The following is a 17,946-nucleotide window of genomic DNA, read 5'->3' as shown; positions in this document are numbered from 1 at the left end:
TGTTGGTTGGAATGTAAATTGATACAGCCACTATGGAGAAGAGTATGGAGGTTCCTTAAAAAACTACAAATAGAACTACCATATGACCCAGCAATCCCACTACTGGGCTTATACCCTGAGAAAACCATAATTCAAAAAGAGTCATGTACCACAATGTTCATTGCAGCACTATTTACAATAGCCAGGACATGGAAGCAACCTAAGTGTCCACAGACAGATGAATGGATAAAGAAGATGTGGCGCTTATATACAGTGGACTATTACTCAGCCATAAAAAGAAACAAAACTGAGTTATTTTTAGTTAGGTAGGACAGGAATAAAGATGCAGATGTAGAGAATGGACTTGAGGACACGGGGAAGGGGGAGGGTAAGCTGAGACAAAGTGAGAGAGTAGCATTGACATATACACACTACCAAATGTAAAATAGATAGCTAGTGGGAAGCAGCTGCATATCACAGGGAGATCAGCTGGTGCTTTGTGACCACCTGGAGGGATGGAATAGGGAGGGTGGGAGGGAGGCGCAAGAGGGAGGGATATAGGGATATATGTATACATATAGCTGATTTGCCTTATAATACGGCAGAAACTAACGCAACATTGTAAAGCAATTATACTCCAATAAAAATGTTATAAATAAATAAATTAATTTAAAAAAATAAAAGTTAAAAAAGAACCCTAGCACTAACTCCTATCTGTGGTAATTAAGGTTGTAATATAACAAATATATTTCTCAGTTTTTATTTGCTACTTAATATTGCTTATGGAGCTTTAAAAATGGATAGAACTTTTACATTGTTTATGTAGTCAAATTATTCTGAAGTCAATATTCACATATTTGTTTTGTAAATTGTTTCTCTCCATTTAATTCTTTGACCTACATGCACTTCAGAATTACTGTGTTATGTGACCCTCTTTAAAAAAATCTCTTTGGAGTCTTGTTTCAAGCTTCATTAAACCTATACGTTAATTTAGGGAAAACATTGTGTTGCCATTTAACCAAGTAAAGTTTTATCGCGTTTATTCCTAGGTATTTTACATATTTGTTGCTGTTGAATGAAATACTTTTATGTTGTATCTCCTGTCTTGAGATTGTTTGGCAAGAGATGGCAGCCTTTTTCTGTAAAGGGCAAGACAGTAAATATTTTAGGCTTTGTGGCCCATGTGGTCATTCAACTCGACCATTGCAGGGCAAAAGCAGTCACAGACAACATGTTGTGTTCCAATACAACTTTAACTCTGAACAATGAAATTTGAATTCCATATAATTTTCATGTCACACAATATTATTATTCTTTTGATTTTTTTCTACCCATTTAAAAATATAAAAACCCTTCTTAGCTCATGAATCTAACAAAAAACCAGCGGTAGGCTGGATTCGGACCACTGGCTGTGATTTGCCAACCTCTGATATAGACGATAGTTATGAAGTTTTCTATTTATATCATACTTGATCATCTAACTGAACTCTCAGTAGTTGAAACAGATTTTAAATTCTCTTGGATTATATTAAGAGATAATCATATCATCTGCAAATAAGGGTATTTTTGTTTTCTCCTATCTGATAATTACATCTATTTTCTTTTTTGTCATTTTTGTTGCGCTGCCTAGAACTTTCAAAGCAATATTAAATAACTGTGATAATTGTATGCATACTTGTCTTATATCTGACTTTAATGGGATTGCTGCTAAATTTCACTGAAATTAATATTTTACTTGGTGTATGATGACACGAATCATAACATATAACTATCGTACAGGTTATGGCAAATATCTGGTTAGGTGAGTGATCCAAAAAGCTGAAAATAAATACCAATTCATAGATTTTGGGCACTTCAAACACAGTGTCTTCAGGTTCATCTCCAGTTGGTTCAGGCATCTCACAGAGAAAATCTACGAAGTATGGTTCAGGAAGAATATATGATCCCACAACTGGGCTAATATTTTCTTCAACTGCACGAATAAGATGTGCATTAAACCACTGCTCATCATCAGGAGTTATAAATCTGAAACAAAAATACAGGAGTAAAAATGCAAAATAGGAAGGCATCTTTTCTAACTGAACATGGTTTCAACCCCTCTCCACCTCCTCTCAGCCCCCATCCTGTATCCCCATTACCTCAGAACAGGGAAACAATATGTTCTGCCTTCTGACCAGAGGCAGATGTAACCCCACCCAAGAGAGCTATAACATTGATAGTATCACTTATAGAAAATACTGACAAAGAGTCTCTCCTTGGCCAAACTTAGGCTCCTCTGAATCCTCTTCCCTACTAAGCCCCAATTTTGGACTTCCATGTCCTTCTTTGCACCATCTAATTTTAGCAAGAATCCTGTTAAATCCGTTTAGCCAGAATCCTCCCAGACCTCCCTTATTTCCTCTTAGTACTTTCGCATCCACCAAACTCCTCCATCCTGTTCCTCAGTTATAAATTCCCACTTTTTCCTTGTTGTATTTGGAGTTGAGCCCAGTTTCTCACCCCTACTGCGAAACCTCACTGTATAGGCCCTATACCTATCACGATAGTCTTGAATAAAGTATGAGAGTCTTACTGTTTCAACAAGTGTCACAAATAACTTTTTTCTTTAACAGTATAGATGAGTTCCATGGGTGAGGTTCAGGGTCCCTAAAACTTGCAATAGAAGCATAGAATTGACAGTCACCCACTCACCCACTACTGTGGGTGAGCATCCTCTTTCTAGGTTTGTGGGCACACAGTATATGAAGGTCCTTTTCAGACATATGACTTCAGAAGGGTAAGGGAGGAAGGAGTGGGACTAACATCTGACAGATGCCACCTACATGGGACATTGTGGTAGGCCCTTTACAGCTTTGTAAGACCAGCATTGCCATCGTATTTTATAGAGGAGGGAACAGAGGTTCAGAAAGATGACTAAGCTTATGTACCAGATGTCACCATGCAGCAGACCTCTCACTACACAGACCTCAAACTTTTTAGAAACTATACATAACAAAATTTTCCTCTGAATGTTATCAACGTTCTGATAATGTGGTTACTTTTTAAAATGTCCTGTTGAAATAATACTCAAGGAAATTGGCAGAGCGTTTTCCCACCAGCAGGTGGGAAATGACATCCATGCTTCACAAGCCCCAGAGCAATTTAAGATAATACTCCTTTATTCTACTTATTTGAGCAGATAATGCAGGAATTATTCTAGTAGTATAAACTACTTATATAGTACATTTAAACTCAAGCACTGTAATATACACCTGTCTGCAATTACTCTGTTGCACTCGTGTTTGAAAAGTGACAGGAGAACAGGAATTGAATCACACTCCTCGGCTTTTATGGTTAACATTCCTTGCCAAATTCTGGAAAGATCTCGCAGATTGAAAATGTAATGAAATTTAGAAGGAGTAGGCAGCATCTTCACCTAGAGTTGGGAAAAAGAAATGTAATACTCTCAATTTACTTTTCAGATAAAACTAAAAGCACAAGAATGGCCACCATCAAAAAATCTACAAACAATAAATGCTGGAGAGGGTGTGGAGAAAAGGGAGCCCTCTTGCACTGTTGGTCGGAATGTAAATTGATACAGCCACTATGGAGAAGAGTATGGAGGTTCCTTAAAAAACTACAAATAGAACTACCATATGACCCAGCAATCCCACTACTGAGCATATACCCTGAGAAAACCATAATTCAAAAAGAGTCATGATGAAGAACCTAGGGGCAGGACAGGAATAAAGACGCAGATGTAGAGAATGGACTTGAGGACACGGGGAGGGGGAAAGGTAAGCTGGGACGAAGTGAGAGAGTGACATGGACATATATACACCACCAGTTGTAAAGACATAGCTAGTAGGAAGCAGCTGCATAGCACAGGGAGATCAGCTCGGTGCTTTGTGACCACCTAGAGGGGTGAGATAGGGAGGGTGGGAGGGAGACGCAAGAGGGAGGCGGGCGATATGGGGATATATGTATATGTATATGTATAGCTGATTCACTTTGTTATAAAGCAGAAACTAACACACCATTGTAAAGAAATTATACTCCAATAAAGATGTTTAATTAATTAATTAATTTTTTAAAAAACCTAAAAACACAAATGCTTTTAGAATGATTTTATTTCACAGTTCCTATTTTAAATAAAATAGGCTGAGTAAATAAACTAAAATTAAGTTTATATTTTTGTCACAGCATTGATGGGAAAAAAAACACATCATAAATAAACCAGCACAGAATTTAAAAGACCCTAAGACCTTGAAAAGGATGGACTGAAGAATAATGCACTGGATGCAGACTCCAATTCCTTTGTTCTACCACCATGAGTTGGCTTTGAACAAGCCACTGTCCCCTGAGTTCTTAAAAATGATGTGAATTGTAGGAATAAGCATTCCTAATCATAATTAACCTTATTAGTGTGTATACGGAAATATGTCATAACAAAACACTGAGTGTGAGCTGGCTGTCATTCAGTTAAGAATAATGAAGTTCACATCTAAAGTCAATAATGATCATCTTCTATAGATGGCTTTGATTAAGGTCCTGAGTGCATTTGGATTTCCACAAATACCTTCGCTTATCATAATCTAGATTTCACTTATGGATCCAAACTCAGTCAACATGCTTTCATATATCTGTATATCTGCAATAAATTGGCAGGCAATTCTGGTATACTGCTATAATTACTTGGTGGTTTTTGTGAGTTTTGCTTGTTTGTTTGAACACTAATTTACTTATTATTTCTACCCACTTCTAGAATCCAAATAGGCAAAGCTATAACATGACACAGTCCACATTCTTATAGAGAGAGGTACCAGTTAAGGGATAAATTTGAGGTGTTAGGTGTGGGAAGTATTGCTGGCCAAGTGTAAAGATTGTAATTGATACCATCAGCATCATTTTTGTAAGTGAAACAATGATAACTCTGGAGATACAAAGCAGACTCCCTACATGACTAATTCAGGAAAGCAAATGCTTTCTTTAGTACCTATTCATGGAATATGTCCTTTCTATATGGAAAAAGTACCCTATTGAGTTTGTAGAGTAATTTCTACAGGCTAATTCACAGTGCAAGTTAAAACAGCAGGTAGCATGAGGAGATATAGAATAAAGAGAAGTGTTATGCTAGCAATCACCTTTTAATTTCCCTCTTGGCTCTCAGTTCCATTCCAAGCTAAAATGTTCATTCTACTCACCAAAATGTAAAGCACGCACTTATATTACAAATATGCAAAAATAAAGGGATAAGGCTATGTGAATATTGCTTTTTTCTTCTTTCCTGTAAAAGACTGCAGCTAAGATGGCAGCCATTGGCAACTGAAACAATTATTCAGTAGAATTAAATAAAGTCCTTTCTTTCCCTTTTCTTCTCATTTATTAACCTGCTTCTTTCCTTATCTTCCAACATTTCCTTTTAACTTTTGTCAGGTTCTTTCTTTTCTCACCTGCTTCTGCTTTAAAGCTATGTAAAGTAATATAAAGTGATATACAAGGCATGAGTGGATTAAAGGAGTGCTTTGTGAAAATGAGAAATTTGAAGAAAAGATACAAAGAAGGCTGCTTATTTGGGTTTGGGGAGAGGAGGAAGATTCATTCATTTTTTTGAGTGAATGACTATTTTTGAGCACCTCCCACTACCCTTACAAAGATACCATGGTAAATAGCACAGCTAAATCTGCTGCCATCAGGAAACTTCTATTCGAGTGGGAGAGCCTGACGATAAATAAGAAACAAATATATTGATAAACAGATAGGCAAATAATAATGATAAAAGTCATGGTTAGAAGAAATGAAGTAGAGTCAGGAGACAGATAATGCCTGTGATGGGGTCATGGACAGTTATTTTAGAGAGAATGATCCCAGAAACCCCCTCTGAAGGTAAAAATAATGAGAAAGAGTCAAACGAAGTATAATGGCCCAGAGGCATGAAAAACTTGGGGTGTTCAAGCAACAGTGAGAAGGGCAGCATGGCTGGAGCAAAACGATGGAAGGGAAGAGGAGTAAGCAGGGGCCAACTCAGGGTGAGTTTCACAGGCCAAAGCTAGGCATTGTGTTTCACTGCAAGTGTAACTGGGAATCTACTGGTGGTTTTAAGAAGGAATGATGATCTCTGATGTGCTTTTTAAAAAGCATTTTAGGACTGTGTAAAGAACAGATTCTAGGAGGGCAAGAAGAAAGCAAGGACACTGGTTAGGAAGTCACTGCATGGTCCAGAGGGCAGGAGGTGGACCAGGCAGGGTGAACACAGTGAGAGGGCAATAAGTGCTCAGCTTCCATATATATTTTGAAAGCCTGGTTACTGAGACTTGTTGATGGATTGGATGTAGGGAATAAGAGAGACAAATCAAGGATGGAGCCCTGTATTTTAGCCTGAGAAGCAGGATAATTGATACAAAATTCTGAGGGAGGATCATACTTAAGAACATGTTAACTTTGAGATGGTTATTAGACTTCGAAGCGGTGGTGTCTACTAAGCTGTTAGAAACAAGTCGGGGGACTTCCCAGGCTTGGGTCCAGTGGTTAAGACTCTGCGCTTCCAATGCAGGGGGCACAGGTTCGATCCCTGGTCAGGGAACTAAGATCCCACATACTGCGCAGTGAGGCTAAAAAATTTTAAAAAAAGAAAGAAACAAGTCTGGAGCCGGGCAAAGAGGCCTGAGATGGAAGTGCTGATTTTGAACTCATCAGCACAGAGATGGCGTTTAATGCCATGAAGCTGGATGAGGCTACCTGAGTACGAATGGAGGTGGAGATGAGGTCCCAACATGGAGATCAAGTGCACTCCAGTATTTAGAGGAGGGGAAAGAGTGGGGACTTAGAAAAGGTAGCCAGTGAGGTAGGAAGAAAACCAAGAGCAAGAGGCCCTTCTGAAGCCAAGTGAAGAAAGTGTTTAGAGGGATCATTTATGTCAAATGCTGCTAAAGTGTCAGGTCAGAGGAAGAAGAAACCAACCCTTGGATTTGGCAAGACTGAGGAATTTGGTGACCTTGATGAGAGCAGTGGAAATGAAAACTTGTACAAAACGGGTTAAAGAGGTAAAGAAATGTGAGGAAGTGAAGCTGATAAACATTCATAAAACAAAAGAAGCTTTCATGGAAAGATACCAGGGAGGCCAAAGCTTTCCAGAAAAATATGTATATGGGCACATTAAATTGAACAATAGCCCCACTGGAAAACAGATGGACCTTACCACAGAAAATTATCTCAGACACTCAGACCTTCTGAAACTCCATTCTGGAGCTTCCCCAGGACATAAGCTTCTGCCCAGATGGTGTGTAAGTGGCCAAATGAATGTATAGTGAACTATGACAATTAATCCTCATCTCCTTCACCAATTTTTTTTAGCAAATATATCAATCTTGTTTTTTGTTTTTTTGTTTTTCAAATCTCAGACCTACCCTTAATTGCTTTTTCATGAGTCTGCCTTCAGACATCAGGTGACAGCATCAATGCTTACTGAGTTTTACTTAGGGCATTGACCTCTGTATTAAAATCTAGACTATTTTATTGAGTACATTCCATCCGCTTACTAATTCATGCTCCACCTCAGAGAAATCCACAAGTTGGACTTTAAGTCTTGGTTAGCTAAGAATATCTGGAAATCCATGTATTCCCTCAGTCAGTGAACATCTGAGTATCTGACACAGTTTGGTTGTTGGCAGCAGGTAGGGAAGACAGACATACAAAGAGTTACAAATCAGAGTAACAAGTGGAAAAGCAGTGTTCTCATTTCAGCAAAACTCTACTTTATCCTGAATGCGGTGTCTGGTTTACAGTAATATCTCATACATATGGAAAGCATCATTCAGTCAGAATGTTTGCTCCCTGGAAGGAAAAGGTGTCATAAATCTACTTCAGCACTAATTTGTCTTTTCCAGAAAAACATTACTACCCATGATGTGATGATAACTTCATGAGCCATGAGGTGAGAACTAGGCTGAATAATTGTTGACTTTTTTTTTCTATTATTGACAACGGATGATTCTGTACCTTAGTCCACTGCCACAGCACTCTGCTCGCTGAAACCAAATTCATAATCATCTCACATATTTCAGGTTTGAACTTTCTGCAAGGATCAAAATACCCACAGCCAATAACTCCTGAAAAATAAACAAGATTGAAGGTATGAGCTTACTATAAGATCACAAGGTACATGTTTATCCCAGTGAATAAATCATTACAAGATGACTAAGCTAGGTGATGTGAAGAATTTCTCTCAAGGAATCAGCTAAGACTGGCAGTCAGCAGTGGGGCTAGCAAAGCTTAGTATGCAGTGATAAGCATTTTATATGTATTAACTCCTTTAATCCTCCCAACATCCTATGAGAGAGAATCTGAGGTAGATATTATTATTATTCCCGTTTTCTTATTTATATTTTTATTGAAGTATAGTCGACATATAATATTTTGGTATTTTCAGGTGTACAACATAGTGATTCAAATTTAAAACATCACACTGGTCAGAATGGCCATCATCAAAAAGTCTACAAATAATAAATGCTGGAGAGGGTGTGGAGGAAAAGGAACCCTCTTACACTGTTGGTGGGAATGTAAATTGGTGCAGTCACTATAGTGAACAGTATGGAGGTTCCTTAAAAAACTAAAAATAGAGTTACCATATGATCCATCAATCCCACTTCTGTGCATTTATCCAGGGAAAACCACAATTCGAAAAGATACATGCACCCCAATGTTCATAGCAGCACTATTTATAATAGCCAAGACATGGAAGCAATCTAAGTGTCTACTGACAGATGAATGGATAAAGAAGATGTGGTACGTATATACAATGGAATATTACTCAGCCATCAAAAAGAATGAAATAATGCCATTTGCAGCAACATGGATGGAACTGGAGATCACCATACTAAGTGAAGTAAGCCAGGCAAAGACAAATAACATATGATATTGCTTATATTGGAATCTAAAAAACATGATACAAATGAACTTATATACAAAACAGAAATAGACCCACACAAACAGAAAACAAACTTAAGGTTACCAGTAGGGAAATGAGGGGGAGGGATACATTGGGAGACTTGGATTGACATACACACACTATTATATATAAAATAGATAACTAATAAGGACCTACTATATAGCATAGGGAACTATACTCAACATTTTGTAATAACCTAAAAGGGAAAAGAAACAGAAAAAAATAGATATATATGTATGTATAACTGAAGCACTTTGCTGTACACCTGAAACTAACACAACATTGAAAATCAACTATACCTCAGTTAAAGAAATGATCACCACAGTAAGTCTAGTAGCCATTTGTCACTATACAAAATTATTACTATATTATTGACTATATTCCTAATTTTGTATATTATATCCCTGTGACTTATTTTATAACTGTTAAGTTTATACCTCTGAATCCCCTTCACCTACTTCACTCAATTTTCCCATTCTCCTCCCCTCTGGCAACCACCGGTTTTTTCTCTGTGTCTATGAGTCTGTTTCTGTTTTGTTTTGTTTGTTCATTTGTTTTGTTTTCCAGATTCCATGTATAAGTGAGACCACAGGTATTTGTCTTTCTCTGTCTGACATGACTTGCCATTTGTGACAACACAGATGGACCTAGAGGTTATTATTATTCCCATTTTAATATGAGTTTAGTAACTTGCCCAAGGTCACCCACCTTGTGTGTGGGTGAATCTGAGGTTTGAACCCAGGAAACCTGGCTCTGGAACCTGTAAAACAGCCCTCAGTCTGAAGAGTAGAAGAGCTGGAAAAGAACTTAGAGACTACTTCCTCATCTTACAGATAAGGAGACCAGGCACAGACAAGTAAAGCAAACTGTTCAAGTTCACACAGACTGGTTGTTGACAGAAGTGAAGTCAGGACACCCGTATCTCCTGACCTGCGGTCAGCCAACACCTGGCCTGGGTGGTGATGTAATGGTTCCTAGGAAACACCCAACACAGCAACAATCTGACATAATCACCCTCAGGAACTACTGTGTTATGGACTGTTCCTGAAGTCCCCAAATGTGTTTGGTGTTAGACTGAAAAAACAGATTTAACTCTACTTCATCTCTGTGAGACTATATGTTGTGCAGTATGTTCAGTTCTGAGCATGGTATTTTCAGAGGAAAATGAATACGAATATCTGCTCAGAGACGCATAGCAGGTTTATGAAGGGTGGGTCAGCTAAAGAAACTGGGATTCATTCACATAGACCAAAGAAGAGCAGCCTTGAGGGTACGTGAAATTATCTAAAGTCATGGTTGCTTGTGCCAGATGCCTGTAAGGCCTTTTTGCTTCCTGAAATCCTATGATTCTAGACCTCCAGCTTCCTGTGGCACAAATGTGTTATATATGAAGCATGGGATGTAGAATCAGAAAACAGAATCAGCATCACACGTTTGCCATGCACTAGCTCTATGACCTTAATTGGGCAGTTATTTTACTTCTCTGAGCCTCAACTTCTGGTTTGTTTCCATATCTCATTTTCAATATTAATCATATCAAAGAGTGTATAAAAGTTTAACAAATAATCAAACACTCACGTACAGCCACTAGACTGAGGAATACAACATTGTCCGAGTACATTAGAAGACTCTTTTGTCCAATCCCTCCCCCCTCCAGCGGTAGACAGGGCTCCGACTTGGTGAGAATCAGTAACTCGCTTTTCCAAAGAAAAGCTTCGGCACTTATGTTCTTGAACTTTAACCTTTTCCTTTTAACTTTAATTTTTGAAATTTAATTTAATGGAATCATGTTATATGTTCCTCTGTGATGCTTTTTTTCCCTTAACATTGTATTTCTGGGCTTCATCCATGTTGAAGCATGTAGCTGTGTTTGTTCACATTCACTGCTCTAGAGCATTACACGGTGCACCCACGCCACAATGTATTTATCCGACTTTACTGTCAATACACAAATGGGTTACTTCAAGGTTTTTGCTGTCAGGAACACTGTTCTATGAACCTTCTTGTGTAAGTCTTTTGGTGCACATGTGAAAAATCAACTACAGATTTGGTTAAGGCAAAACTATATAACATTTAGAAGGAAACATAGGCAAATACCTGTATGACCTCTGGGTAGGAAAGGACTTCTTAAATGAGACTCATAAAGCACAACCATAAAGGAAGAAAATGGTGAACTGGTATATACTTGGAAGTGGAATGGCAGTGGGTGTGCACATGTTCTACTACCAGTAATAATGTCCAGTCATTATGAAGGACTCGTAGCAATTTATACTCCCACCAGCAGGGAAGAGAGTCTCAATTGCTTTACATTTTCACCAATGCCTGATTTTTTGTCAGAATTTTTCATTTTTGCAAATCTAGTGGTTATAAAATGGTTTTTTTCCTGGTGTTTTAAATTTCCATATTCCTGAATTCTAAAGTTTATCATCTTTACCTTTGTTTATTAGTCATATGGTTTCCTCTTCTTACAGTGCCTGGTTTTTGGTCCATGTTTATATTAGGATGTTTGCTTTTTATCTGATTGATTCTTTGGATTTCTTGAAGTATTCAGATTACTGAGTTTTTTGCTTTGTTACATGTGTTGAAATTTTTTTTCTTCCACTTTGCAACTTGTCTTTTTTCTACTCTTTTAATGTTGCTTTTTTAAAATATAAATTTATTTATTTTATTTATTTTTGTCAGCATTGGGTCCTCATTGCTGTGCGCAGGCCTTCTCCAGTTGTGGCGAGAGGGGGTCACACTTCGCCACGGTGTGCGGGCCTCTCATCACAGTGGCCTCTCTTGTTGCGGAGCACAGGCTCCAGGCACGCGGGCCTCAGCAGTCATGGCACGTGGGCTTGGTAGTTGTGGCTTGCAGGCTCTAGAGCGCAGGCTCAGTAGTTGTGGCGCACGGGTTTAGTTGCTCTGCAGCATGTGGGATCTTCCTGGACCAGGGCTCAAACCCATGTCCCCTGCATTGGCAGGCAGATTCCCCAACCACTGCACCACCAGGGAAGCCCTAATGTTGCTTTTTAACTGAACACAAGCTCTTAATTTTTTTTTTTTGTAGTACGTGGGCCTCTAACTGTTGTGGCCTCTCCCGTTGCAGAGCACAGGCTCCAGACGCGCAGGCTCAGCAGCCATGGCTCACGGGCCCAGCTGCTCCGCGGCATGTGGGATCCTCCCGGACCGGGGCACAAACCCGCATCCCCTGCGTCGGCAGGCGGACTCTCAACCACTGCGCCACCAGGGAAGCCCCAAAAGCTCTTAATTTTAATCTAGTCAAATTTATCATTTTCTTCCTTTATGGTCTATGCTTTCTGAGTCTCATTTGAGAGGTTCTTTCCTACCCAGAGAGCATTCCGATATTTTCCTATATTTTCTTCCATTGTTTTACAGCTTTGCCTTCCATATTTAAATCTTTAATCCTTCTGTATTGATTTTATGCTTGATGTGAGGTAGGGGTCCAATTTCAAATATTTTCACATAAGAATTACTAAATATCCCAGTACCATTTCTTGAAAGTCTGCCTTTCTCTTCTGATCTACAGTACTTGCTATGTCAAATAATTAATGACCACATATGCATGGGTCAGTTTCTCTTATATGCCTCATGTACATAATTTTAATGGAATGGTTTATGTGAGCCTAAATTTGGTGTCAAAATATCATTTTCATTAACATAGCAAAGTGCTACATTTGACTTAGTATATTATGTTGTTAACCTCTGATCAATGGGCTATCATTCATTAGCCCAAATTTCTCTGATTAATCGTGTCAAGAAAACCAAAACACAAAGGTTTGCTTACCTCTAAAGCCAACCTTCAATAAGGCTATTTCTAAATATCCCTGAGTCTTACAATAGGCTATAAACATGAGTCTTCTTAGTACTTAGTCCCTGGTATTTAGCTCTCCATTTCGGATATTTAATCCCTACTTCAGACAGAGCCTTTTTAATCTCTTAAATAAGGTTTTGCATGGTTTATGTCCATTATGTGATGCAATAAAAAATTAAACACCAAGAATAGTCGTACCAAAAATTTTGTCTATTGAAGCATTTGAAGGCAATGTGCAATTAAACACAGTAAACTGTCTTTTCAAACGTTGTGGAATATCATTTCGACCGCCTCCAGGGTGGATCATTGCCGCTATGAGCTGTACGTCAACAATAGTAGTGAAATCTCCAGGCTTGTCCAAGCTGTACATTCCTTCCATTTCCATCATTTGTCGCACAATCTCATTAGTTATCTGGAATTTTATATAGTAACATTTTAGTAACACATCGCTATCATTTCCTCCAAAGTTCCTATAAAACAGTACAGATGAGATCAGAAGAAAACGCTCAACTTTTATCAATGAAGTGTTTGTGACCGTTGCCTTCAAGGCAATTTGACTTAAATGATACCACCCATAAACCTTAAACTGTAAGTTGAATATGCCTGGTGCAAATCCAATGCGCTCTTTACCACGCTGATAAATCTAGATAGGAGAGTTACAGAATATTTGGTACAATTACAAGAGTTCTCAGAGTTACAAGTCTTACTATAGTTTTATATCTTTCACACTCCACATTCAACTGTTTAAAATACCTTAAATCAGAAAATGGGATAGTTTTATTCCTGAATGTTTTGGTATTGGATTTTACATCCTTATCTTTCTTCTCTGTAGCCTCTACCACTGCTAACATTCCCTCCGTATTGAAATTTTTTCCTCTCTTGTTTTTAGAGGCTCAGTTCTTTCCAGGCTCATCTTGAGACCTTGGATCACTTCCCAAGCCATTCTTTATCCATTCATCCCTCAAATGTAACTCTTCTACAGGGTTCCATCCTTGGCTCTTTTCTATTTCAGGGGATGCCATCTCAACCCTATATCCTAAAGAATCTCAACTCTGTAACTCTAGCTTCAGATTCTCTTCTAAACTCCACACCTGTATATCCAAATTCCTATTGGGCATCTTTGAGTGGAAGACACACAAGCCCCTGTAATATGACACTCTTTCATTCAAGACACATTTAATGAAGCACTACTCTGTGCCTGGCTCTGTTGAAACATAGACAAAAATCCCTGTCTTCATGGAGCATACGTTCTTGTGGTGGGAGACAAAATGTACACGTGCATGCCTGTATGTATGTATGTGTGTAAATAAAATGGTATAAGTCCTTTGGAGAAAATAAAGCAAAGAAAGGAAATAGGCAGTGCTCAGGGATGCAACTGAATATGGAAGCAGGAAAGGCTTCATCTCACATGACATATAACCAAAGACTTGAAGGAAGTGAGAAAGCAAACCACTCAGATATCTAGGAGAAAATCATTCCAGGCAGAAGAAACAGCAAATGAAGAGGCTCTTAGTGAACGTTATACCCAGTGTGTACAAGGATCAGTAAATGTGGTTGGAGAATCATGAGGAGTTAATATCAGTGTAGGGTCTTTAGATCTCAGAAGGAATTTTGGCGTTTATATACTACATGTCTCATGGGAGGATTTTGAGCAGAGGAGTGTGACACACCATCTGACACATTTTTTGTTTGTTTGTTTTGGCCGTGTTGGGTCTTTGTTGCTGCCCGTAGGCTTTCTCTAGTTGCAGCGAGCAGGGGCTAATCTTTGTTGCAGTGCACAGGCTTCTTATTGTGGTGGCTTCTCTTGTTGCGGAGCACGGGCTCCAGGCGTGCGGGCTTCAGTAGTTGCGGCATGCAGGCTCAGTAGTTGTCGCTCGTGGGCTCTAGAGCGCAGGCTCAGTAGTTGTGCCACACGGGCTTAGTTGATCCACAGCATGTGGGATCTTCCCGGACCAGAGATCAAACCCGTGTCCCCTGTATTGGCAGGTGGATTAACCACTGCGTCACGAGGGAAGTCCCCTGACACATGTTTTAACTGGTTGCTGATATGAGGATAGATTGAGAGGGGCAAGGGAAATGGGGAGACAATGAGGAGGGATGTGTAATGATCAAGAAGACAGATGGCCGCTCACACCAGGTGTTAGCAATGGAGTGATGAGCAGCAGTCAAATCTTGGATATAGTTTGAAGATGGAGCCGACATGATTTCCTAACAGGCTGAATGTGGAGTTGGTATTTCTTGAGATGGAGAAGACTGTTGGAGGAGCAGGTTTAGGGAGTAACAGGAACTTAGTTTTGGACATGTTAAGTTTGAGATCCAACTAGACATCCTTAATTGGATTTAAAAAGTCTGAATTCAGGAGCTTTTTGTCTTATAGATGATATCTAAATATGCTTCCTCTCTCCTCACCTTACAGGAACTGCTGAGAGGTCTATCTTCCCTGGATCCCTGATGAATGGGAGAGGAAAAGGGAAAGAAAAAAGAAAAAGAAGTCTTCCCTGGGAGGTTGTAGCCTCAGAATGACACTTGCACAGACTTGCACCATGGGTATGCATAGCCTAAGTGGGCCAGAGACTTTCAAATATTAACCTTGCTTTGAGATGATCCTGACTGAATAAGCGCTCAAGGATCTGACAGAAGAAAACTCAAACCTGTCTGGTTGAGGACACATTCATCCTAGGCTTTAAGAAACAGCCACAGGTAATTTTTTAAGGGCAATGACCTGGCAAGCAGTCAAACGTACTTACAGAAAACAAGACAGTTTGAATGTGAACAAGAACTATTAAAACAACAGAGAGCAGAAACAGACCCATATAGACTTCAGATGCTGAAATTAACAGACATAGACTTTAAAACAACTATGCTCAACATGTTTAAAGAAATAGACAATGATTTGAAAATATATGCAAGGAATAAAAATGACAATGCATTTAAAGAAAATAAAAATCAAATAGCAACTGAAATTAAAACTCAGTGGATGAATTTGACAGCAGATTGGACAAAGCAGAGAAGAAAATTAGTGAGATGGATGATAGGAGAGGAGAAATTATCTAGACTAAGTATTGGAGAGAGAAAAAAGTTGGGAAGTATAGAAAAAGAGGACAGAAACATAGAGGGCAAAGAAGAAAGTCTAATATACATTTGAAGTTTGATAAGAAGGGAAAGAAAGTGAGGCAGAGGCAATATTTGTAGAGGTAAGAACTGGGAATTTTCTAGAACTGACACAAGAGACCAAACCACAGATTCATGAGTCCCAGTGAATCCCAAGCAAATAAATACAAATAAATCTACACCAAGGAACATAATTCGAAAAAGAAAAAATTACAGGAAAGTAAGGCAACAAGTGAGAAAAAGCAGATTAATTTCAGAGGTGCAATGACTAAGTGGTAGTTGACTTCTCAACAGAAACAAGGAAAACAGAAGACAGGAATCATATATTTAAAGTGATGAAAGAAAATAACTGCCAACCTACATTTTTCTAACCAGCAACGTCTTTCAAATAAAGAGGATGAAATGAAGACTTCTGTAGACCAAACAAACAAACAAAAAAACTAAGAGTTTGTCACTAAAAGATTTTCTCCTAAGGAAGTTCTAAGAATGAATAAAGAGTAAAAAAAGTGGTAAATAAGTGTGTAATGCAAACAAAGAGTGAATATATAAAACAGTAAAAAATAATGCCTCATGGGAGTTCACTTTAAAAATAGATATAGATGACCAAAAAGCACATGAAAAGATGCTCAACATCACTGATTATTAGAGAAATGCAAATCAAAACTACTATGAGGTATCACCTCACACTGGTCAGAATGGCCATCCTCAAAAAAAATCTACAAACAATAAATGCTGGAGAGGGTGTGGAGAAAAGGGGAACCCTCCTACACTGTTGGTGCGAATGTAAATTGGTACAGCCACTATGGAGAACAGTATGGAGGTTCCTTAAAAAACTAAAAATAGAGCCACCATATGATCCTGCAACCCCACTCCTGGGCATATATCTGAAGAAAACCATAATTTGAAAAGACACATGCACCCCAGTGTTTATTGCAGCACTATTTACAATAGCCAGGACATGGAAGCAACCTAATTGTCCATCAGCAGAGGAACGGATAAAGAAGATGTGGTACATATATACAATGGAATATTACTCAGCCATAAAAGAGAACAAAATGATGCCATTTGCAGTAACACGGATGGACTGAGAGGTGTCATAATGAGTGAAGTAAGTCAGACAGAGAAAGACAAATATCATGATATCGCTTATATGCAGAAGCTAAAAAAATGATACCAATGAACTTATTTACAAAACAGAAATAGAGTCACAGATGTAGAAGACAAATTTATGGTTATCAGGGGGGAAATGGGGGGAGGGATAAATTGGGAGATTGGGATTGACATATACATACTACTATATATAAAAGATGGAGAAGACTGTTGGAGGAGCAGGTTTAGGGAGTAACAGGAACTTAGTTTTGGACATGTTAAGTTTGAGATCCAACTAGACATCCTTAATTGGATTTAAAAAGTCTGAATTCAGGAGCTTTTTGTCTTATAGATGATATCTAAATATGCTTCCTCTCTCCTCACCTTACAGGAACTGCTGAGAGGTCTATCTTCCCTGGATCCCTGATGAATGGGAGAGGAAAAGGGAAAGAAAAAAGAAAAAGAAGTCTTCCCTGGGAGGTTGTAGCCTCAGAATGACACTTGCACAGACTTGCACCATGGGTATGCATAGCCTAAGTGGGCCAGAGACTTTCAAATATTAACCTTGCTTTGAGATGATCCTGACTGAATAAGCGCTCAAGGATCTGACAGAAGAAAACTCAAACCTGTCTGGTTGAGGACACATTCATCCTAGGCTTTAAGAAACAGCCACAGGTAATTTTTTAAGGGCAATGACCTGGCAAGCAGTCAAACGTACTTACAGAAAACAAGACAGTTTGAATGTGAACAAGAACTATTAAAACAACAGAGAGCAGAAACAGACCCATATAGACTTCAGATGCTGAAATTAACAGACATAGACTTTAAAACAACTATGCTCAACATGTTTAAAGAAATAGACAATGATTTGAAAATATATGCAAGGAATAAAAATGACAATGCATTTAAAGAAAATAAAAATCAAATAGCAACTGAAATTAAAACTCAGTGGATGAATTTGACAGCAGATTGGACAAAGCAGAGAAGAAAATTAGTGAGATGGATGATAGGAGAGGAGAAATTATCT

General features: G+C 38.6%; 1 protein-coding gene across 1 annotated transcript in view; it reads right to left on the bottom strand.

The window, feature by feature from the left end:
• Positions 1 to 17,946, bottom strand: part of DNAH8 (dynein axonemal heavy chain 8) — a 318,775-nt gene that overhangs the window by 127,918 nt on the left and 172,911 nt on the right. Inside the window, exons 56-59 of the mRNA XM_024122116.2 lie at positions 12,918 to 13,131; positions 7,957 to 8,066; positions 3,231 to 3,394; positions 1,812 to 2,004 (exon numbers count right to left, since the gene is read on the bottom strand). Coding sequence (XP_023977884.2) covers positions 1,812 to 2,004; positions 3,231 to 3,394; positions 7,957 to 8,066; positions 12,918 to 13,131 — 681 coding nt within the window. The remainder of the gene's footprint in view (positions 1 to 1,811; positions 2,005 to 3,230; positions 3,395 to 7,956; positions 8,067 to 12,917; positions 13,132 to 17,946) is intronic.

The sequence above is a fragment of the Physeter macrocephalus genome, chromosome 18 (genome assembly GCF_002837175.3).
Source record: "Physeter macrocephalus isolate SW-GA chromosome 18, ASM283717v5, whole genome shotgun sequence".
Classification (NCBI taxonomy): domain Eukaryota; kingdom Metazoa; phylum Chordata; class Mammalia; order Artiodactyla; family Physeteridae; genus Physeter; species Physeter macrocephalus.
Note: the sequence above shows the minus strand (reverse complement) of the source record. Positions and strands in the feature narration are given on the sequence as shown.